The 25,235-nt window shown below is 45.3% G+C and overlaps 1 protein-coding gene across 2 annotated transcripts in view; it reads right to left on the bottom strand.

Moving 5' to 3' along the window:
- Positions 1–253: 253 nt before the first annotated feature.
- The window catches only part of PAK1 (p21 (RAC1) activated kinase 1), a 177,971-nt gene continuing 152,989 nt past the window's right edge, over positions 254–25,235 (bottom strand). For both annotated transcript variants that reach the window (XM_082245289.1, XM_082245288.1), the window contains exons 12-15: positions 25,061–25,160; positions 22,231–22,427; positions 19,364–19,501; positions 254–608 (exon numbers count right to left, since the gene is read on the bottom strand). In XM_082245289.1, the coding sequence (XP_082101415.1) occupies positions 522–608; positions 19,364–19,501; positions 22,231–22,427; positions 25,061–25,160 (522 nt within the window). In that variant the 3' untranslated portion in view covers positions 254–521. The remainder of the gene's footprint in view (positions 609–19,363; positions 19,502–22,230; positions 22,428–25,060; positions 25,161–25,235) is intronic.

Genomic DNA, 25,235 nt, shown 5'->3' with positions numbered 1-25,235 from the left:
TCCCCAGCAACCTGTGACTGCCTCCCAAAACCTGTTCCCTGTGTGTGGCCATCTCCTGAAAACTGGTCCTGGTACGTGATTGTCTCCTGCAATCTGTTCCTGGTCTGCAACTTTCTCCATCAAGCTGTCCCCAGTTTTTGTCCCCCACTCTGTGGTCTCTTTGTAGAATTGTGTATACTAAACATTAGGTGTGGCCCCTTAGTAATGATGGGGGCCACATCACAAATCTAGAAATAATCATTCCTCTACAGGATTGAAGAACCAGGTGGTTTAATTTACTCAGATCAGCAATCAAGGCTCCAGATCATAAAAAATACATTTAAAGATACGCTGACAAATTGTTATCACATATAAAACCGAGTTCACAGTCCTGTGTAAGTCTAGAGAAGAGGTCTCATGCTTTGTGCTTCCAGAGGCGGCTGCCTGGTGTCCCACGGCCCGAAGACACAATAAAAAGAGGCCCAAAACAGTCCCATTGCAGAGAGCCAGGCCAACAATAACAGTAGTAGTGACTTCATCGCTCAGTGGCTGTTCTTTATGGCGTCCTTGGCTGCCAGTATTACAGGCGTCAGGCTAGATAGAGGTTTGGCCACCTTCAGGAACGGGTGCTGCAGAAATAAAAGATAGTATGGTCAATTGATAAAATTCAATTTTCAGTCTCATAGGCTCCTCCTAGACCAGCCATTCTCAACCTTTTTACCTCTGAGGAATCCTTGAAATTATTATTAGGTTTTGGGGAAAGCCTTCTAAATCCAATTCATTGGGGGTCAATGGGAAACAGGTCTACTACACTGGTCGGCAGTGGAAAGTACAGTAGTGGCCGGAACGCCACCCTTACAGTTAGCTAAAACGATTATTGATGTCATATCAAATGGGGGGGGTCAATCAGCCACAGGTCAAGGAACCCTTAGCAATCTCTGAAGGAACCCTAGCATCCCATGGAACACTGGTTGAGAATGGCTGTCCTAGACATATGAAAAATGAAGGGGGATCTATTGTCTTATTCATATATGTGAATGTGATTAGAAATATTGTATCTTTAGGTAGTGATGCATTATAGTACTCTGGTTGATGATATTTTAAAATGTATGACAAGGCATGAACCACATGGCTTTTTTTATCTTTAGCAACCCCTACCCATTGCCTGCTCTGACCCCTTCAACTTTTTTTAATGCAAGTATACATATTTTCCCAAGATTCTTCTGACCAGTCTGATAATGTCAGACATTTCCCCTGCTTATGTGGTGGTGGAGGTGGGCTGTCCTTACTGTAACACAAAGTATTTTCTACATTGACATGTCAAGTACATTTTGTGCTCCAGCACTGAGAGTCCAGCCTGTGTGGTGTCCCCTCCAGGGGGCGGATCCAAAACATCCTGGGCTCACAGGAAGTGGGTTTAATAACACTAGCTGTCATTTAAACCTGGAAGAGTAGTGACATCTAAAGCGCGGGAGCAAAAAGTATTTGATCCTCTGCTGGTTTTGTATGTTTGCCCACTGACAAATAAATGATCAGTCTATAATTTTAACCGTGAAAGACAGAATACCAACAACAACAAAAAATCAAGAAAAACACATTTCAAAAAAGTTGTATATTGATTTGCATTTTAATGAGTGAAATAAGTATTTGATCCTCTATCAATCAGCAAGATTTCTGGCTTCCAGGTGTCTTCTATACAGGTAACGAGCTGAGATTAGAAGCACTCTTAAAGGGAGTGCTCCTAATCTCAGCTTGTTACCTGTATAAAAGACACCTATCCACAGAAGCAATCAATAAAATTCCAATCTCTCCACCATGGCCAAGACCAAAGAGCTGTCCAAGGATGTCAGGGACAAGATTGTAGACCTACACAAGGCTGGAATGGGCTACAAGACCATCGCCATGCAGCTTGGTGAGAGAGTGACAACAGTTGATGCGATTATTTGCAAATGGAATCTCCCTCAGTCTGGGGCTCCATGCAAGATCTCACCTCGTGGAGTTTCAATGATCATGAGAACGGTGAGGAATCAGGCCAGAACTACATGGGAGAATCTTGTTAATGATCTCAAGGCATCCATTATTGGGGCAGTGAAGAGGCGGCAGGCCTCTGAGCTGACCCGGCTGGAGAGGGAGGTGGAGGGGGCCTCGTCCACTTATGGCTTGGACCCCTCGGTCTCCAACTTCGAAGCGTTGCAGGCAGTAAAGCGGGAACTCCATTTACACATGTCGGAGGTCACAAGATTGTCCATGCATAGCGCTCGCTCGCCGTGTTTGAACAAGGGGATAGGAATGGTCGGTTCTTAGCTCTAATATCCCAACATGACGCGCCCTTGACGGTGATCCCCGAGATTACTTCTCCTACGGGGAAGGCCCTGGCTGCCCCGGAGGACATCTTGGAGGACTTTCGCTCTTACTACAGCTCCCTATACTCTACTACCCTCCCCCCGGACTTTCGACTGATTGACTTGTACCCCCTTCTGGATCCGGTGGCCCTGGGCTGGCTCTCTGACAGTGAGCGACAATGGCTGGTGAGACCCATCACCTCTGAGGAGGTTGCGGCAATCCTCTCGACCATCCCAGGCGGCAGGGCCCCGGGTCCAGACGGTCTTCCTGTGGATTTCTATAAGACCCACTCCGGACTCCTGGCTCCTCTGCTGGCCGCGACATTCACTAGCTGTCTCACGGAGGGATCCCTCCCTCCTTCGATGGCAGAGGCGCATGTCATCCTCATTTATAAGCCCCCTAAGGACCCAAAATTGTGCGCCTCCTACAGACCTATTGCGTTGCTTAATACTGACCTGAAAATCCTGACAAAGCTATTGGCTACCCGACTCCAGCCCATGCTACCCTCGGTGGTCGATCAGGACCAGACCGGCTTTATGCCCCACAGGTCCACAGACATGAATCTGCGCAGACTTTACACCAACATTCAGGCACGCCATCTTAATGTAGGCACGAGAGTGGTGGCCTCCTTGGATATCGAAAAAGCCTTCGATTCCGTCGAGTGGCCCTTTCTGTGGGAGACTCTTCGGAGGATGGGGTTCCCCCTGCTCTTTATTGAATGGTTGAAAATCATTTACAGTTCGCCAAAGGCGGCCATACGTTTGGGTGGACAGGTGTCGTCCTGGTTTACCCTATCCAGGGGCACGCGGCAGGGCTGCCCTCTCTCCCCGGCCCTGTTTGCCATCGCTATGGAGCCGGTGGTGGAGGCACTTCGCGTTTCCCCGTTGGTTCGGGGTCTGCGGATTGCCGGGCTGGAGGAGAGGGTAGCCTTGTATGCGGACGACCTCCTGTTATTCCTTAACGATGCCGACTCTTCGCTCAAAGGGGCGCTGCAGGTGTTGGAGGAATTCGCACGGGTGACGGGGTTGAGGGTCAACTGGACCAAATCACAACTGTTGCCGATTGACCAGGGGGTCCGCTCCTCGGCGCCGGCTGACATTCCGCTGGAGTGGGTGGAGGAGCTGGTCTATTTGGGGGTGCGGATCTCAAGGGACGTGGCGAATTTTATCGCCCTCAATCTGGACCCGGTAGTGGTGGCGGTCAGGGCTAAGTTGAAGGCATGGGAGAATCTGCCCCTTTCCCTCCTGGGACGGGTCAACCTGATTAAAATGAAGGTGCTACCTAAATTCACTTATCTCTTCCGCCATTCTCCCAGGTGGATACCGAAGTCCTTCTTTCATTCCCTGAACAAATTGTTCTCCTTCTTTTTATGGGGGCCTCGCCCCCCGAGATATAAACTTTCCACCCTGATACGTCCCCTCTCCCAGGGGGGACTTGCATTCCCTGACTGCCACAAGTATTTCCTGGCATCCCAACTGGTCTCGGCTGCTTGGTGGCTTAATCCGGACCTCCATAACTCGGCGACTGCGGTGGAGGCGGCGGTGCTCGGATCAGTGGAAGCTCTCTCACATTTGCCTTTTAGGGGACCAAAAGCCCCCCACAAGCCCACATCTTCCATGACCGCAGTTCTGCGGGCCTGGAAAACTGGCTTGCAGCTCGAGGGCTATCTGGACACTGCCGTCTCCCCAAATGCGCCGTTGTGGCACAACCCCACCCTGCCTCACCTTTACTCCCTCCCGGACCCGGTGGTTTGGACGAAGCGCAATGTTAAAAGGATTTTGGATATCTCCTCGGATCTCTCCTTCCCCCCCTTTAGTTTCTTTACTGATACTTTCCAGGTCCCTTTGTCGTTGGTCTTCAGATACCTACAATTCTCCCATGCCTTCAGGTCCCAGTTTCCGTCCGGCAGTTCTCAGATGGTCTGGTCAGACCTAGAGAGGGTTTTGCGGTATGATTGCTCGGAGAGGGCGGTGTCGACCCTTTACGCGCATCTCCTTCGGGTCCATTCTCCGGAACTCACTGGTCTCCTTGCTAGTTGGACCAGGGATGTTCCGGACTTGGACCAGGAAGACTGGATTAACATGTGGGAACAACCATTTCAAGTGCTAGTTTCTCTCCGTGACAGACTTATCCAATTCAAGATTGCCCACAGGGCCTATCTCACCCCGCACCGGATGCATAAGATCCACGCTTCCCACTCTCCGGAGTGCTGGCGGTGTGGCCAGGTCCCGGGGGATTTCCTCCATATTTTCTGGACCTGCCCCCACCTTTCTGCATTCTGGTCCGGGGTGCTCCATATGATCAACCGGGTATCCTCTGTTTCGCTAGATCCCTTCCCGAGGATCTGTCTCTTGGGGCTGCTCGATGACTTGGTGACCCGGGTGGCGGACCGGACGTTGCTCGGCCTCTTACTTTTTTTTGCCAGAAAATCTATTGCACTTCACTGGCGTCAACGCTCCCCACCCACGGTGCACCAATGGCGGGTTCTGGTGAACTTGGTTCTTCCCCTCTACAAAGACACATATGCCCACAGGGGGTGCCCCAAAAAGTTTGACAAAGTATGGTCCAGATGGTTGGCTGACTCCACCACAGCTGGCAGCGATTGAGGAGGGCCTCGCCCTGCGGCTCTACACTGTCTGCTGTTCCTTGTCCGTGTGTATCATTGCTCCCCGGGGTGATGGGGGATTTCTCAGGTCTATTATATGGCCACCAGGGTGGGTCTCGTGGGGCCCTTTGCACTAGCTTTATGTTCTGTTGATTGCTTGTATGTGCCCTCTTCTCAGGGCCCGTGTGTTGTTATACCTACTGTACTCTATGTTGGACCCCTGCGCGGGTACTATGCCTTACATGCCTATATGACTTGCAGTCTCGGCTCCTGTCTGAGCCTTTGCACCGTTGTTTGTTTAACTGTTTTTCTATGTTTATACTTCAATAAAAAGATTTTCAAAAAAAAAAAAAAAAAAATGATCTCAAGGCAGCTGGGACTATAGTCAACGAGAAAACAATTGGTAACACACTACGACGTGAAGGACTGAAATCCTGCAGTGCCCACAAGGTTCCCCTGCTCAAGAAAGCACATGTACAGGTCCGTCTAAAGTTTGCTAATAAACAGTGGAATAATTCAGAAGAGAACTGGGTGAAAGTGTTGTGGTCAGATGAGACCAAAGTCAAGCTCTTTGGCATCAACTCAACTCACCGTGTTTGGAGGAGAAGGAGGAGAAATTCTGCCTATGACCCCAAGAACACCATCCCTACCGTCAAACATGGAGATGGAAACATTATGCTTTGGGGGTGTTTTTCTGCTAAGGGGACAGGACAACTTCACCACATCAAAGGGATGGTGGACAGGGCCATGTACCATCAAATCTTGGGTGAGAACCTCCTTCCCTCAGCCAGGGCATTGAAAATGGGTCATGGATGGGTATTCCAGCATGACAATGACCCAGAACACACGGCAAAGGCAACAAAGGAGTGGCTCAAGAAGAAGCACATTAAGGTCTTGGAGTTGCCTAGCAATTTAACAAACCTTAAAGAGGAAGTAAACTTCCCTCTGTAACTTTTACCTAAAGGTAAGCCTATATTAATGCTTACCTATAGGTACTGTAAATATCTGCTAAATGTTCATCGTTTAGGAGATATTTACTTTACATGCAGCCAGTGACATCACTGGCGCATGCACTCTGAAGGAACAGCCGTCCTTGCCGTTCCTGCAGAGCCCTGTACCGTGAACAGCGGCTCCCCATGTCATCATGCTTCCGGCCAATCAGACGGCCGGAGGACGCGAACCCGGAAGGAAGACGGGCGAACATATCTACCATCTCAGCGCTGAGCGGGAGTCGCTGCGGGTGCTTCGTTCTAAGGTAAGTATTTCATAATGAGCTAGTATGCTATACATGCTAGCTCATTATGCTTTTGTCTTTCCGGTTTTTATTTATTATTTTTATTTATTTATTTTTTTTTTAGGAGGTTTACAACCTCTTTAATCCCATAGAAAATATGTGGAGGGGGCTACGAAACATCAGCCTCAAAACCTTAATGACTTGGAGAGGATCTGCAGAGGAGTGGGACAAAATCCCTCCTGAGATGTGGGCAAACCCGGTGGCCAAGTACAAGAAACGTCTGCCCTCTGTGCTTGTCAACAAGGGTTTTGCCACCAAGTACTAAGTCAAAGGCGTCAAATACTTATTTCACTCATTAAAATCACAAATTAGAGCTGCACCATTAATCGTTAATAACTTCCAGCTGTCAAAAAAAAAAAAAACCTTCAGAAAATGTTGAGCAACATTGTTAAAGCTGCCAGATTACTATAAACACAATGTTTTACAATGTATAATTTCCTTCTTTAAGATCGAAGGAATGAACTTTATGTCTAAGTTCCGAATCACACATATGCGATGCAGGAACCCTGTGAATCCACTGCGGGTTCAACTCGCAGGCTGTTCACACTGCCATTTGCAAATCTCTGGCAGTGTCAATACAAAGTTAACGACACCCCCAGATCAGTTCACATATCGCAGTGTGAACTGTCAGTCCGGACATGATTTGCATCGTATAGGTGTGAACACCCATGCAATCCGATTCTGGTGCGGACCCAAAAAAGGGTCCTGTGCGAGTTTTGTCCAAATGCAATGCGAATTCAGCCATAAAATCTGTATGGCTGAATTCGCATCTCACAGACATCACATGTGATTTGCAGAGCAGTGCGCTCCGAATCACATGCGATGTCTGACATTGCATATATGTGAACCGGCACTAAGGGAGGGCAGTTTAACCTCTTAAAGCAGTAGAATACTTAACTTTTACCTACAGGTAAGCCTATAATAAGGCTTACCTGTTGGTAAAATTAATATCTCCTAAACCTGCACGGTTTAGGAGATATTCGCCCTGCATGCAGCCGCTGACACCAGCGGCACATGCGCTTTGAAGAGCTCCTTGCCGGAAAGTGAACTCCCACGCGCATGCGCGGGAGTGACGTCATTGCGGCTCCGGACACTTTTTTTAAATTTCGTTTTTCTGGATTTTTTTGTTGTTATTCTGTCTCTCACTGTTATAATAAACCCACCAATAAAATTATAGATTGATCATTTCTTGGTCAGTGGGAAAACGTACAAAATCAGCAGGGGATCAAATACTTTTTTCCCTCACTGTAGTGGTGGAGAAGAAGCATCACAGGGGACAGCTTTGGGTTGAAGGCGAGTGTTGTTAATATTTTTGTCTACATTTAACTTTTTACTATAGCTGGAGTTTAGCTTTTAAGCAAAATTCAAGTTTTTTTTTTTTTCTAAATACAAATACTCTGAAATTGCAAAAAAAAAAAAAAAACTACAATAATCTCTTATAAAAGCATAAAAGATGACAGGACCTCCTAACTTCCAGTATATATAGATAGACCCTGGGTGGGCCTTGCGTGACGTGTCACTTCCACCATTGTTTGGAATGCAGGTAGAATGCATACTGGCGTCCCTATTTTTAACAGGCCTTTTATGACCATCCTCATTGTAAGCGTTATTTTATGCACTATACAGAATAAAGCTGTGATTTACTGCACTATGAGGGGCATTTGCTTTTACTTTTTCACGTGATTTGGATCAACGAGGGTCCGTTATTGGTGGTTGCTGTTATTGAACCGTGCACCTGGTTTACAGGACCAGGAAAGAGATACCCCTTGTTTGCTTTGTATGACTACCTGTAATGGGGGTCATCTAGTTCTGGCGAGTAGGATGTGTGCTTGCATGACTACCTGTAATGGGGGTCATCTAGTTCTGGCGAGTAGGATGTGTGCTTGCATGACTACCTGTAATGGGGGTCATCTAGTTCTGGCGAGTAGGATGTGTGCTTGCATGACTACCTGTAATGGGGGTCATCTAGTTCTGGTGAGTAGGATGTGTGTTTGTATGACTACCTGTAATGGGGGTCATCTAGTTCTGGTGAGTAGGATGTGTGCTTGGATGACTACCTGTAATGGGGGTCATCTAGTTCTGGTGAGTAGGATGTGTGCTTGTATTGGAAATTGGATATAGGAGATGGCGCTCAGTGTGCATATAGTAACAAACCCCAATATGGACTTAGATGGATAGTCTCATAAACACTTTATTATGATGATCCAAGGGTAGAGCATATTGTGAATAAAACAAGGTCAGTCCTACCGCCCCTTGTAGCCTCTGGACATTCACACCGATGGTAATGGAATCCTGTAGGAGACCGGTGGATAATGTTAGGAGCCGGTTGTCAGATGGGGTCGCAGGCAGGAGAGCTCGGTTGGTCTGATGTGCGGCCGCTTCCTCAGACCGGAGCTTCTGTGTCACACTCCCTCGGCACCCGACAAGAGCCTCGGGAGTCGCGCTTTGATGACGTCACTGCACGGGACCGAAGATCCACAGCCAGCCGGCTTAGAGGAATACTAGGATGTCAGCACGGATGGGGGACTGGTTAAGTTTGCTTCTGAAGAGCCTCCCGATCGCCACAACGACATGTTTCGCTACAATAGTAGCTTTATCAAGTTGTGGCAAGAGGCGATCGGGGGCTCTATAAAGCCGAAAAATGGGCGGGGTTAGGCACAATGGCCAATAAACTGACCCCAAGCAGCTGAATCAGAAAAAGCATTAAGAGATCAATAAATAAATAAAAAAATGGAAAAAGGGGGGAATAAAGGTGTAAAAAAATCGGGAAAAAGGTGAAAAAATTAAAAAAGCATATATAACGGTATATTGAAGGTCCAGAATGCTACAGGGGGCTAACAAGAATTAGTATATCACAACTAAATGTATACGGTTATAATACCTTTGTTGATATACATGGAACGATCTAAAAATTGATAAGATAATAAATATGTGTAAATCAATAAAAATATATATCTATATGATATTTATCTATAAAAAAAATATATATATATAAAATATATATATATATATATATATATATATATATATATATATATATATATATATATATTAAAATTAACCCGTAAGCACCTGAATCTCCATAGGTCAGCAGGCTTAAGATTAGGACATCATTATACCAGAATAAATATTACTTTAAAACATTTAAATTCTAAAATGCATCAGATAAGGCGATTTACTTCTAATTCCTCGTTGAGGCCTTGAGGCGCTAGACAATTAAATTTATAAATCCAAAATGAAAGAGTGCTTCCTGGACAAGGGGTTCCCCTTACCTCTTGTCGAGGAGGCTTTCAAAGCTCATTTGGAGCCTGAACTAACTCACAAAAGGAACCAAGTTAGCAATACGAATAGCATAAGGTTCATTACTGGTTACAATGACCAATACAGGGCGATCTCACATATTATTAAAAGGCACTTTAATATTCTTCAACTTGATAGTAGATTAGGTCCTATCTTACCCACCGCACCACAAGTCACTTTTAAAAAAGCGCGCACAATTAAGAATATTATAGCCCCCAGCAAATTAAAGGTCCAGGCCCGTGCCTCTAACGATATTAGGTTTTATTTTGACAACCGCATAGGCACTTATCAATGTAAAAAACGTGGTTGCTTAACATGCCAGATGGTAGTACAAGCATGTACTGTTATTCAAAATAGGGACGATATTTTCCACATAAAACAATTTATCACATTCGTCATATATGTGCTGAGATGTCCATGCAAGTTGATCTATGTGGGACGCACCATGCGGACATTACGAAAAAGAATAGGGGAACACCGCCGGTTCATCCATAAGGGATGTGACAAGCACAGCGTCCCACGTCACTTTTCAAAATATCACAATAAAGACTTCAAGAAACTTGAAGTTATGGCGATAGAAAGCATCCCGAAAGGAACACTAACGGAGAACGAACGTTTCTCTCTGCTATGCAAGAGAGAAACATACTGGATTTATAAATTTAATTGTCTAGCGCCTCAAGGCCTCAACGAGGAATTAGAAGTAAATCGCCTTATCTGATGCATTTTAGAATTTAAATGTTTTAAAGTAATATTTATTCTGGTATAATGATGTCCTAATCTTAAGCCTGCTGACCTATGGAGATTCAGGTGCTTACGGGTTAATTTTAATATATATATATATATATATATATATATATATATATATATTTTATATATATATATATTTTTTTTATAGATAAATATCATATAGATATATATTTTTATTGATTTACACATATTTATTATCTTATCAATTTTTAGATCGTTCCATGTATATCAACAAAGGTATTATAACCGTATACATTTAGTTGTGATATACTAATTCTTGTTAGCCCCCTGTAGCATTCTGGACCTTCAATATACCGTTATATATGCTTTTTTAATTTTTTCACCTTTTTCCCGATTTTTTTACACCTTTATTCCCCCCTTTTTCCATTTTTTTATTTATTTATTGATCTCTTAATGCTTTTTCTGATTCAGCTGCTTGGGGTCAGTTTATTGGCCATTGTGCCTAACCCCGCCCACTTTTCGGCTTTATAGAGCCCCCGATCGCCTCTTGCCACAACTTGATAAAGCTACTATTGTAGCGAAACATGTCGTTGTGGCGATCGGGAGGCTCTTCAGAAGCAAACTTAACCAGTCCCCCATCCGTGCTGACATCCTAGTATTCCTCTAAGCCGGCTGGCTGTGGATCTTCGGTCCCGTGCAGTGACGTCATCAAAGCGCGACTCCCGAGGCTCTTGTCGGGTGCCGAGGGAGTGTGACACAGAAGCTCCGGTCTGAGGAAGTGGCCGCACATCAGACCAACCGAGCTCTCCTGCCTGCGACCCCATCTGACAACCGGCTCCTAACATTATCCACCGGTCTCCTACAGGATTCCATTACCATCGGTGTGAATGTCCAGAGGCTACAAGGGGCGGTAGGACTGACCTTGTTTTATTCACAATATGCTCTACCCTTGGATCATCATAATAAAGTGTTTATGAGACTATCCATCTAAGTCCATATTGGGGTTTGTTACTATATGCACACTGAGCGCCATCTCCTATATCCAATTTCCATTACATGTTTTATGTTGTCTTACATCAGGAATTGGGCGAACAGTGTTGCTATTCCCATACATCTTCAACACATGAACTTTACAGGTTTTTGTGTATTCTCTGTGAAGGGACATTCCAGGACTTCATCATCTTGGAGTAGCGCCAGAACTTTTTGGTAATAATTGTGTGCTTGTATGACTACCTGTAATGGGGGTCATCTAGTTCTGGTGAATAGGATGTGTGCTTGTATGACTACCTGTAATGGGGGTCATCTAGTTCTGGTGAGTAGGATGTGTGCTTGGATGACTACCTGTAATGGGGGTCATCTAGTTCTGGTGAATAGGATGTGTGCTTGTATGACTACCTGTAATGGGGGTCATCTAGTTCTAGTGAGTAGGATGTGTGTTTGTATGACTACCTGTAATGGGGGTCATCTAGTTCTGGTGAGTAGGATGTGTGCTTGAATGTTGGTGAAGGAAGACACAGGAATATCTACTCACTTATGGTGGAAATTATATAAAGATTCATAATTATAAGAAGACTCCCGCTTTTTAGGAGATACTTGGGGGTTGCACCTCTGGACATTGCACTTTTACTTTATTTTATTTATTTGTATTATATTTAAAGTGACACTACATTTGTATAAGCACTTTGTATATTTTGGGAGCACGGTTATGTTAAACTGGTTTTACAACTGCAACCCTACCAAGACATGGCCGTCCACCTAAACTGACAGGCCGGGCAAGGAGAGCATTATTCAGAGAAGCAGCCAAGAGGCCCATGGTAACTCTGGAGGAGCTGCAGAGATCCACAGCTCAGGTGGGAGAATCTGTCCACAGGACAACTGTTGGTCTTGCACTCCACAAATATGGCCTTCATGGAAGAGTGGCAAGAAGAAAGCCATAAGAAGCCCTGTTTGCAGTTTGCGAGAAGCCATGTGGGGGACACAGCAAACATGTGGAAGAAGGTGCTCTGGTCAGATGAGACCAAAATTTTTTGGCCTAAAAGCAAAACGCTATGTGTGGCAGAAATCTAACACTGCACATCACAATGAACACACCATCCCCACCGTGAAACATGGTGGTGGCAGCATCATGTTGTGGGATGCTTATCTTCAGCAGGGACAGGGAAGCTGGTCAGAGTTGATGGGAAGATGGATAGAGCCAAATACAGGGCAATCTTAGAAAAAACCTGTTAGAGTCTGCAAAAGACTTGAGACTCAGGTGGAGGTTCACCTTCCAGCAGGGCAACGACCCTAAACATCCAGCCAGAGCTACAATGGAATGGTTTACATCAAAGCATATTCATGTGTTAGAATTGCCCAGTCAAAGTCCAGACCTAAATCCGATTGAGAATTTGTGGCAAGAATTGCTGTTCACAGAAGCTCTCCATCCAATCTGACAGAGCTTGAGCTATTTTGCAAAGAAGAATGGGCAAAAATGTCCCTCTCTAGAGACATCCCCAAAAAGACTTGCAGCTGTAATTGCAGGGAAAGGCGGTTCTACAAAGTATTGACTCAGGGGGGTGAATACAAATGCACGCCACACTTTTCACATATTTGTAAAGGATTAACAAACCATTTATCATTTTCCTTCAACTTCACAATTATGTGCCAATTTGTGTTGGTCTATCACATAAAATCCACCAAAAAATACATTACTTTTTTGGTTGGAACATGAAAAAATGTGGAAGATTTCAAAGGGTATGAATACTTGAAATGAAATGCACTGTATGTAAGCCCTACCAATTAATACTTTTTCAAGGCACTGTGTGTGTATATATATATATATATATATATATATATATATATATATATGAGGATTATAATCAGCGCAATCCAAAAACAAAAATCCTAAACCATAATAATAATTAAACAATAAAAGTTATTTGATCTATATATATATACATTTATAAATCAATATATATATATTATAGATCTCTATCCATCTATCTACAGGTCCTTCTCAAAAAATAAACATATTGTGATAAAGTTCATTATTTTCTGTAATGTACTGATAAACATTAGACTTTCATATATTTTAGATTCATTACAAACAACTGAAGTAGTGCAAGCCTTTTATTGTTTTAATATTGATGATTTTGGCATACAGCTCATGAAAACCCAAAATTCCTATCTCAAAAATTAGCATATCATGAAAAGGTTCTCTAAACGAGCTATTAACCTAATCATCTGAATCAACTAATTAACTCTAAACACCTGCAAAAGATTCCTGAGGCTTTTAAAAACTCCCAGCCTGGATTATTACTCAAAACCGCAATCATGGGTAAGACTGCCGACCTGACTGCTGTCCAGAAGGCCATCATTGACCTTCTCAAGCAAGAGGGTAAGACACAGAAAGAAATTTCTGAACGAATAGGCTGTTCCCAGAGTGCTGTATCAAGGCACCTCAGTGGGAAGTCTGTGGGAAAGAAAAAGTGTGGCAGAAAACGCTGCACAACGAGAAGAGGTGACCGGACCCTGAGGAAGATTGTGGCGAAGGACCGATTCCAGACCTTGGGGGACCTGCGGAAGCAGTGGACTGAGTCTGGAGTAGAAACATCTAGAGCCACCGTGTACAGGCGTGTGCAGGAAATGGGCTACAGGTGCCACATTCCCCAGGTCAAGCCACTTTTGAACCAGAAACCAGCGGTAGAAGCGCCTGACCTGGGCTACAGAGAAGCAGCACTGGACTGTTGCTCAGTGGTCCAAAGTACTTTTTTCGGATGAAAGCAAATTTTGCATGTCATTCAGAAATCAAGGTGCCAGAGTCTGGAGGAAGACTGGGGAGAGGGAAATGCCTGAAGTCCAGTGTCAAGTACCCACAGTCAGTGATGGTCTGGGGTGCCATGTCAGCTGCTGGTGTTGGTCCACTGTTTTATCAAGGGCAGGGTGAATGCAGCTAGCTATCAGGAGATTTTGGAGCACTTCATGCTTCCATCTGCTGAAAAGCTTTATGGAGATGAAGATTTCATTTTTCAGCACGACCTGGCACCTGCTCACAGTGCCAAAACCACTGGTAAATGGTTTACTGACCATGGTATTACTGTGCTCATTTGGCCTGCCAACTCTCCTGACCTGAACCCCATAGAGAATCTGTGGGATGTTGTGAAGAGAAAGTTGAGAGACGCAAGACCCAACACTCTGGATGAGCTCAAGGCCGCTATCAAAGCATCCTGGGCCTCCATAACACCTCAGCAGTGCCACAGGCTGATTGCCTCCATGCCACGCCGCATTGAAGCAGTCATTTCTGCAAAAGGATTCCCGACCAAGTATTGAGTGCATAACTGAACATAATTACTTGAAGGTTGACTTTTTTGTATTAAAAACACTTTTATTTTTATTGGTCGGATGAAATATGCTAATTTTTTGAGATAGGAATTTTGGTTTTTCATGAGCTGTATGCCAAAATCATCAATATTAAAACAATAAAAGGCTTGCACTACTTCAGTTGTGTGTAATGAATCTAAAATATATGAAAGTCTAATGTTTATCAGTACATTACAGAAAATAATGAACTTTATCACAATATGCTAATTTTTTGAGAAGGACCTGTACATTTATAAATCTATATATATATATATATATCTCAATATCTCTCTCTTTCCAGTTCACCCATCACTGTAGACTTCCAAAAATTCAGTATTACAATACAGCCAGGTCTAATATTGGCTGGCTGCGTTCCCATCACAGTTCTTCAGAGCAGAGGATTATGGGAATTCCGGCCCGATGCGGTGTGTTGGGTTCAGTGCAGATCTCTCATCAAAAACAAGAAATGTATTTATAGAGAATGAGCTCAGAACCTGTATTTGGCCTGCGTGTGCTGCCAACCACGTGGGGAATAGAAGATGTTCTGCAGGAGATGCCACCTGCTCCATGCAATATGGACAGCAGAGGAATGCACAGCCTGGCGCCATGGACGCAGCCAGCTTCCCCACACAGAAAGAATACACCACAATCTACAGAGGATGCGGCTCATTGTCCATCCACACCCAACCTCGGTCAGTTCTCCTTGCGTGACCTTGTTGGTAGATCCTATTGATCTACCAACAGCAGTGTAGTGCAAAGTGTCTGCTACCCATTCATGACCTTCAAAAGACCACCTTGGCAACAGTGATAGTCCTCATATGCCTGCCTGCCAGCGGGGGACCCCACACACCTCCACTGCACTTAAAAGCATTCAAAACACCAAGTTTGGCTGCTTCGAATGCTGTCATTTTTTTTTTTTTTTTAATCTGGCGCCTTTAACCACTTAAGGAACAGGCCTATTTCTGACATTTGTTGTTTACCAGTTAAAATCAGTATTTTTTGCCAGGAAATTACTTAAAATCCCCCAAACAGTATATATAATTTTTTAGCAAACAGGGCGGTCGTTGCAATATTTTTTGTCATGCGGTATTTGCGCAGCGGTCTTTCAAATGCAATTTTTGGGGAAAAAAACAAATTTCACTGCATTTTAAAAAAAAAAAAACTAAACAGTAAAGTTAGGCCGATTTTTTTCTATAATGTGAAAGATGAGGTTATGTCGAGTAAATAGATACCCAACATGTCATGCTTCAAAGTTGCGCACACTGGTGGAATGGCAACAAACATTGGTACTTATAAATCTCCATAGGCGACAATTTAAAAATGTCAACAGTTTAGAGTTACAGAGGAGGTCTAGGGCTCAAATTATTGATCTCATTTTAACGATCGCGGCGATACCTCACATGTGTGGTTTGAACACCGTTTACTAATGTGGGTGCGACTTGCGTATGCGCACGAACTCAGAGGGATGGTGTGCTTTAAAAAAAATGTTTTCTCTTTTCTTATTTATTTTACCTTTTATTTTTTATTTTTATACTGTCTCTTTAAAAAAAATTTTGATCACTTTTATTCCTATTACAAGGAATGTAAACATCCCTTGTAATAGAAATAAGCATGACAGGACCTCTTTATTGTGAGATCTGGGGTCAAATGACCTCACATCTCACATCTACACTAAAAAGAAAAAAAAAAAAAAAAAGTAATTATTTTTATCATGAGAAAAATTGGCGCTTTAAGGCGGTTGGGAGGAAGCTACGTATCATCTGGCTCCTGTCCTCCAAGGCCATAGAGTTGTGTGGGGGCCATCTTGTCCTCACTCGACTTCCTGCCTAGAGGGGGAGAGGACCGGATCGTTTTCTCTGCTACCGACGGCTTCGGTAAGTGGGGAAAACGACCAGGAGGCGGTGGAAGTGGGGGGGTGGAGCACCTCTCCTGCCACCCATAAAAGTGATCTTGCGGCGAATCCGCCGCTGGGACCATTTTATATAAAAGCGGACCACCCACCGTTTTAAAAAATACCTGGGTTATGGCAGCTATCTAGTATTTAAAGTAGCGATGTAAATACACAGTGGGTGGTCCGTAAGTGGTTAAGGCTCCAGTACCCGGAAGTGATGTCATGACATCACTTCCGGGTTTTTACATTGAAGTCTTCGTTCTTTGTTTGGGTCTTGGGCCAGCTGGTGGACGTGCCGGCTGGTTGCTCGGGTCTCCTGGTGAGACGGGAAACCCGGGTGAGCCGTGGAAAGCGGCGGGAGGGGGCGTTCCCTCCTGCTCTTTGTAATAACAATGGAGTGGCTGCTCAGCCGCATCAGTTGTCATTGCAAGAAAGCCAATCGTCAGCGGTACCGGGGGGATGACTCTAGCTGCAGGCATCAATCCGGTACAACCACTTGAAGAAATATCGGTCATATTGGCTAGTTTGTGGCCAATACCGATACTTAAAAAAAAAAAAAAGTGAATATCGGCCACACCAATAATTGGCCAATCCCTATTTATTTATATATATATATATATATATATATATATATATATATATATACACACAGACTTTTTCTCTCAGAAAATAGGTACAGGGACTCAACCACGACACCCCCCCCCCCCCCACACGAACACACACACACGCACACACATACACACACCAAACTACATCAAATATTGGGCAGTGGGGAGGTTTTAAAGAGGCAATAAATACCAGGAGTGCATTACGTACAGAGTGCAGAGTTTGGGGGTGCATTACGTACAGAGTGCAGAGTTTGGGGGTGCATTACGTACAGAGTGCAGAGTTTGGGGGTGCGCTGCATACATAGTACAGAGTTCAGCCTTCTTCCACAGCTGCTTACCTCTGCATCCCCTATCCACATCTCACTTCCACCCCTCTTCAGCTCTCACCTCTGCATGCAACCCCCTTCCATACCCCCATTTTCTCCCCACCATCTTTCATGTCTTACTTTTGTTGCTGTATTAAGCAGAAGCACACAGCTGACTCTAGTACTTCCGCACACTGTATTTGTCTCTGCCTCTTTCACTTGCAGGGAGATCATCCACCAGGGTTGTCGGCATCTACACTGCACCCCGGGCACCTGCACTTCTTTGTCCCCATCCTGCACTCAGTGGGAGACATTTGAGAGATCAGATCTGTGGAAGCCATTGAGAGATAAGCTGTCACTTGTAAACACAGAAGCCGGACTTCTGTATTTACAAGTGATAGTGATGAGCAGGGAGCAGAGGGCCTGAGCCAAAGGTGGTGGAACTGAGTTCCACCAAGTTCCAGCCGAAAAAAAGCCCTGTATATATACACACACACACATAGTTACATAGTAGGTGAGGTTGAATAAAGACAATAGTCCATCCAGTTCAACCTGTGTAGGTGTGTGTGGCTGTAATCATCTCTCATACCCCTGAATGTTCTGATCCTTGAGATGTATGTCTAATAGTCTTTTGAAAGCCACCATACTTCCCGCAGAAACCACCTCTTGTGGTAGAGAATCCACAATCTTGTAGCCCTAACAGTAAAGAACCCCCCACGTTGCCTGAGGTTAAAACGCTTCTCCTCTAATCGCATTGTATGTCCTCGAGTCCTCATGCAATCCCTCCGATTGAATAGCTTTTTTTCTATGCCGAGATCACCGTTGAGATATTTATAAATTGCTATCGTGTCCCCTCTCAGGCGTCTCTTCTCCAGGGAGAATAAATTAAGCGATTGCAGACGCTCTTCATAATTAAGGTCCTCCAATCCTCTAATTAGTTTAGTTGCCCTTCTCTGGACTCTCTCCAGCTCCAACACATCCTTCCTGAGGACTGGCGACCAGAACTGGACAGAATACTCCAGATGCGGTCGGACCAGAGTTTTATAAAGTGGAAGGATTATAGTCTTATCTCTGGAATACATCCCTTTCTTTATGCATGCTAATATTCTGCTGGCTTTGGCAGCTGCCGCTTGACATTGCATGCTGTTGCCTAATCTATCATCAACCAAGACTCCCAGATCTTTCTCCATTTTTGATTCCCCCAAGGGTTCCCCTCCTAAAGTGTATTGTGCTTTTATGTTTTTAGTCCCCAAGTGCAAAACCTTACACTTCTCCACATTAAACCTCATTTGCCATGTCATTGCCCACTCCGTTATTTTGTCCAGGTAATTCTGTAGGATATCTGCTTCATGCTGTGCAGTTATTGCCCTGCCCAATTTTGTGTCATCTGCAAAAACTGATTTGGAACTACTGATCCCGACCTCAATGCTGTTTATGAATAAATTGAACAAGGTTGGTCCCAGGACTGAGCCCGGGCCCTGGGGCACCCCGCTTACTACCTCAGACTAGTCTGAGTATGCGCTGTTTATTACCACCCTTTGGACACGCCCTTTTAGCCAGTTTCGTATCCAAGAGCAAACCCTGCTGTCGATACCTGCAGACCTTATTTTATAAATTAAGCGCTTATGGGGAACTGTATCAAACGCCTTAGCGAAATCTAAGTACACCACATCCACTGGTCTGCCCTATCTAGCTCACAGCTCACCTCCTCGTAGAATGCTAAGAGATTGGTTTGACAAGAACGCCCATTTGTAAACCCGTGCTGATTACTGCTGATGATGTTGTTGTCTTTAGCATATATATACACATATATATATATATAATCCGGTGCACAGGTGCCACCCTGTAGCAGTAAACTACTTTAAGGCAGACCTGAACTCTTAAAGTTAAAAGTGAAGGTAAACTTCACAATTTGACCACAAATGCACACTCACGGTAATTATTCACAATTAGCGCCATAGGCCGGCCATGCTAGGAATGAGATGAATGTACCTGGAGTAGATCTTTGGCAGAGCCCCTCTTCTCCACATCCATCTCCAGACAGCGGTTCAGGAAATCCCGGAACGTCACTGACAACTTCTCTGGATTCTGCAGTTCTGGGGTTCCATTAGTTGCAATAAGATACAAAGCCTGTTTAGAGGAAATTGAGAGGCTATTAAATGGAAAAACAGTATTTACACTTTCAGAAGGCCCTGCGGGTTCAGAAAAAAAGTAGCGCCCTCCACCCCTCTCCTGAAAGGCTGTCCTTGTATGCAAAGTTATATATTCACCTAACCCTTCCAGGTATTTATTAGGTTGCAGTACTCCCCCTGATTATGCATTTATCAGCTTTTCTTTCCAGCTGGACAGCGACATCTTTGTTCAGGCATCATCCAGGGTTATCACCTACTTCAGGGGTCGGAAAACTATGACCCGCGCCACTAAATGTCAGGCCCATCAGTGCCCACGTGCACCTGGCCCATGGACATTTTCATCACTCTCCTCTTCATTGGACAGCGGCCGGTATCACAGGGTTGGATGGGGGCAGGAGCTAATTTTTCACATTAAACAGCAGGTGATTGGTTGCCGGGCGATCCTAGCAACCAATTACCAGTCTGTTAATGTGAAACGTTACCTTCAGCAGTTCCCACCCCCATCCAGCCCTGTGATACCGGCCGATCTCTGCTCTGCTGTACACCTGTGTAAGGTAGGAGAGTACTACCTACACAGTGTGTGTTTGTGTGGGGTGGGGTGCATGGGACAGAGGATACTGCTTTGGGGGGGCACAGGAAACTGCTATAGGGAGGGGGCAGAGATGACACTATAGGAGTGATGTGAAGGGGTACAGAGGACACTGTAATGGGGGGGGGACACTATTAGGGACCCCATCACCCCTGGGGACAGGGACCCCATCACCCCTGGGAACAGGGACCCCATCACCTCTGGGAACAGGGACTCCCATCACCCTGGGAACAGGGACCCCAGCTCATCTGGGGACAGGGACCCCATCACCCCTGGGGACAGGTACCCCAGCTCACCTGGGGACAGGGACCCCCTTCTCACCTGGGGACAGGAACCCCTTCTCACCTGGAGACAGGGACCCCTTCTCACCTAGAGACAGGGACCCCCTTCTCACCTGGGGACAGGGACCCCCTTCTCACCTGGGGACAGGGACCCCCTTCTCACCTGGGGACAGGGACCCCCTTCTCACCTGGGGACACGGACCCCATCTCACCTGGGGACAGGAACCCCATCTCCCCTGGGGTCGGGAACCCCATCTCCCCTGGGGTCGGGAACCCCATCTCCCCTGGGGATGGAAAACCCATCTGCCCTGGGGAAGGAAACCTCATCTGCCCTGGGGACATGGACCCCATCTCCCATAAGGGCAGGAAACCCATTTTCCCTAGGGACAGGAACCCCATCTCCAGACCATGCTGGCTGGCAGGGCTGGTGTCAGCCACCCCTGGGTGCCAGAATGGGGAAGGGTTAGTAAAATTTGAATGCCCAGCCACAGCCTCCCTCAGGGTGAACTGGCTTTGCATTAGTGTAGCACCTTAAAGTGCGGTAAACCTGTATTGTTATTATTACTATGTTAGGATTATTTTTATCCTCCTTTATTAGCAGGTGAATGAGGCCCTCCATGCATTCACATACATTGAATCCGGCCCTTAAACGGTATAAGTCTGCTGACCCCCTGATCTACTTGCTGGACTGAGATGCCAGTTCAGAGAAAATGCAATCATGTAAATCCTGGCACTTGAGCAGTTCTTTGCTGTGTTCACAAACGTCTTGTGTCTTGTTACAATTGTACAATGTTGCATTCTGATTACTGCAAGAGAGGAGACTGAGGAAATACCACCTCCTGCCTGTAGCAGATGAATGACATAATCTCAGTCTAGGCAAAGACACCGTCCTGGAGCTCAAAGGTGTCTTTTTAATGATAAAAGTTGGAGCTCTCTTTAAACAATACAGTTTCTGAATATTGACATGTAAGGAATTTATTCATGCAGACTTTTAAGGTAACTTAAGGTGGTTGTAAAGGCTGAAGGTTTTTTTTTAGCCTAAAAACCCTTTACTGTTCAGCTCCCCCTCCCCAGTACTTACCTGAGCTTGATCTCAATCCAGCAATGTGCATGAGAGCAGAAGAACTCCCCGGTCTCTGCCTCCTCATTGGCTGAGATAACAGCCTTTGGCTCCCGCTGCTCTCAATCGCAGCCAGTGAGGAGGAAGTGCGGAGTGGGGCCGCATTCTGTGTGTCTCATAGACACACAGAGGCGGCTCAGGAGCGAGCATGCACGAGTGCCCCCAGAGCAGGGAGGCAAGCATGGGAAGCTTAAAGTGTTAGTCCACCCTAAAAGTAAAATCCCTGCATCTATAGACCTCCATGATCTAACACTAACCTATCTAGCCCTGTAAAGAAGAAATCAGTATACATGCCTTTTTTGAAGCCGATCCGATCCGCTCCGCTCTCCAGTGGCAGAAGCTCTGCAGAGGACACGGCCGCCAACGGCCGTGAAATGAATGGGAAGTGACATCACCTATAGACTTACTTTGGGGCTTCCATTGTCGGATATGTCCTCTGCGCCCGCCTAGACAGTGAAGCCGCAGATGACAGCTCAGCGTGGGACTGGGTCAGATTGGCTTCAAAAAAGGAAAGTATACGGATTTTTTTTCTTTGAAGGGCTAAATAGGTTAGTGTTAGATCGTGGAGGTCTAGAGATGCAAGGATTTTAGTGTTAGGGTGGACTTATCCTTTAAGATTAGAAACATTTGAGCGGGCATCGCTTACCCACTGCTTTACAATCCTCATCTTTGTTTAACATTTTAACACCAACCCAGGTTTAAACTAAACTGGGATTTAGCCTGAAGTAGCTACTTACCCGGAGTGGATTCTCATTCAGATAAGGAGGCTCTCCTTCTATCATCTCTATAGCCATGATGCCCAGAGACCAGATGTCCACTTTAGGGCCATAAGCTTTACGAGTGACCACTTCAGGGGCCATCCAGTATGGCGTGCCAACCATTGTACTACGTTTACTCTGCTCTGGGGTGATCTGGGCACAGAAGCCAAAGTCAGCTGAAAACAAGAAGAAAAAAGAGAACAAAACACATTTAATACTTAAAGCGGAGTTCCGGGCACAGAAATGATTTTTTGCTGAACATACCCCCGGGACAGTCAGGGCTAGCACATTCCACAATGGATAGCCTCTGATCTGTCCCGGTTCGCACTTACCTTTTAGAAGAAATACTTACTTAGAAAATTTCTTCCACAGCATTTCCATCTCTGTTGTGGGCAGCTGAAGCCGGCGCGGTCCTCTTCTCTGTCTTCTTCCGCGTCTTCGTGTCCCAGAATGCACTGCACCGGCCCCTCTCGTCACTTCCGGTGCGGCGCCGCATTCCTAAACAGCTTCTGGGCATGCCCAGAAGCTGTTTAGCAGGGGAATGCGGCGTCGCCCGGAAACGACGAGCGGGGCCGGTGCCATCGCATTGATTCCTGGGAGCGATGACGTTTAGCTCCCAGGAATCATCGCGAGGCAGGAAGTGACGGGGTGAGCCGCGGCTCCGAGGGAGGAAGCAGTCATAGGTGAGTATTTACGATCTTCAATAAAAAGGTGAGTAAACAAAAAAAATAAAAATAACTATCCAATTCCTTTTCAGGTGAGCTCTTCCTAGCGGAGGGGCACAAAAAAAAAAAATTGTTTTTGTGCCCGGAACTCCGCTTTAACATTCAATACATTAAACCAAAATCTTGGTTATCATTTATCATTGTTAATGCATATCCTTTACTAACAACTAAATGACAATATTAGGTGCTTATATGCTAATGTTAGGATCGATATAAAATAACAGGTTCATTGGCTAGAATGTATTTTGTTGGCAGAAAGATGATATAAGAGCAATGCTCTCGGTATGTTTTGTTGTGCAGTCTGTAAAGAGACAGTTAAACTGGCCATAGACAGATTACAATTTGGCTGGTTCAGCAGGGACTAGACAAATTTAGATCAGTTGAAGGCCATTCTTGCTCAATAGAAGTCGATCATTTTCAGACACTGATCAGGGTATTCTGATAGCGCCAAACCCCTTTGCCAGAATACAATGTCCCATCAGGGGAGAAAGGTGTCTCCATTAACCTTTTTTGTGTGGCTGGAGGAATCCGTGGCCAGCTTAGGCCTCCTAATATTCTACAGGAGAGTTTAGGTTGCAGACAATCTAATACATTACCTCTTATAGAGTGTCTACAGTTTTTAAGCATCATTCCTAGTGTGCCTGCAGTCGACATCTCCAATAATGTTTCTACAGTCTGACCATCATACCTAGTGTGTTTGCAATCTGACCTCTCCAATGGTGTGTCTACAGTATTTGACCATCTCCCATTAGTGTGCTTACTTCCATGGCAGGTCTACAGTCTTTGACAATCTCAAAAGTGGTTTATACAACCTCTGACCATCTCCCTTAGTTTGTCTGCAGTCTTTGACCATCTCCCATTGGGTGTCCAGAGTCTTTGACCATCTCTCATAGCGTGTCTTCTGTCTTTGAACATCTCTCATAGCGTGTCTACAGTCTTTAACCATCATTCCTAGTGTGCCTGCAGTTGACATCTCCAATAATGTTTCTACAGTCTGACCATCATCCCTAGTGTGTTTGCAATCTGACCTCTCCCATGGTGTGTCTACAGTATTTGACCATCATTCCTAGCGTCTGCAGCCTTTGACCATCTCCCATTAGTGTGCTTGCTTCCATGGCAGGTCTAAAGTCTTTGACCATCTTCATAGTGGTTTCTACAACCTCTGACCATCTCCCTTAGTGTGTCTGCAGTCTTTGGCCATCTACCATTGGGTGTCCAGAGTCTTTGACCATCTCTCATAGCGTGTCTACAGTCTCTGACCATCACCCATAGCGTGTCTACAGTCTTTGATCATCTCCCATAGTGTGTCTACAGTCTTTGATCATCTCCCATAGCGAGTCTACAGTCTTTGACCATCTCCCATAGCGAGTCTACAGTCTTTGACCATCTCCCATAGCGTGTCTACAGTCTTTGACCATCTCCCATAGCGTGTCTACAGTCTTTGATCATCTCCCATAGCGTGTCTACAGTCTTTGATCATCTCCCATAGCGTGTCTACAGTCTCTGACCATCTCCCATAGCTAGTCTATAGTCTTTGATCATCTTCCATAGCGTGTCTACAGTCTTTGACTATCTCCCATAGTGTGTCTACAGTCTTTGACCATCTCCCATAGTGTGTCTAAAGTCTCTGGCCATCTCCTTCACTGTGTCTCCTACAGCATGTTTAAAGCCTTTGACCATCTCCAATAGGTGTCAGCAAGCTTTGACCACCTCCAATATGCATCTGCAGCCTTTGGCCATCTCTAACAGTGTGTTTGCAGTCTTTGACTATCTCCGATAGTATGTCTGCAGCCTTTTGAAAATGTCCTTTTGCATATCTGTAGTGTTTGAGACCTTTCTTTTGCAAAACTTCTATTGATTATGTGCGTCCCTTTGGTGATGTCAGGGGCCACAATTGAGGCCCCCTATATAAACAAAATTGACCCCCATTGGTGTAGAATGTGGTAGGAATTCTGGAAAGATACAGTTCCCAAGAGCTTCCTCAGAGCCTAATTTGGGTGGTGGCAAAGGCAGCCACATGGCCAAGATTGGTCACAAGCATCTTCTTGGGGATCAGTGCACTAAAACCTGTAAAAGATACGTACTTAGCTTGACCGATCCATCCATGCCCAGCAGGATGTTGTCGCTCTTAATATCCCGATGAATGACTTGGTTGGCGTGCAGGAATTCCAGGGCCTGCAGACACTAAAGACAGGAGAGGTGTGTTAGCTATGTACCAAGGGACAGACAATTTCTGAGACATTAAATGGACTCTGTCAG

Source organism: Pelophylax lessonae (assembly GCF_965119305.1).
Source record: "Pelophylax lessonae genome assembly, chromosome: 2".
Taxonomy (NCBI): Eukaryota; Metazoa; Chordata; class Amphibia; order Anura; family Ranidae; genus Pelophylax; species Pelophylax lessonae.
Note: the sequence above shows the minus strand (reverse complement) of the source record. Positions and strands in the feature narration are given on the sequence as shown.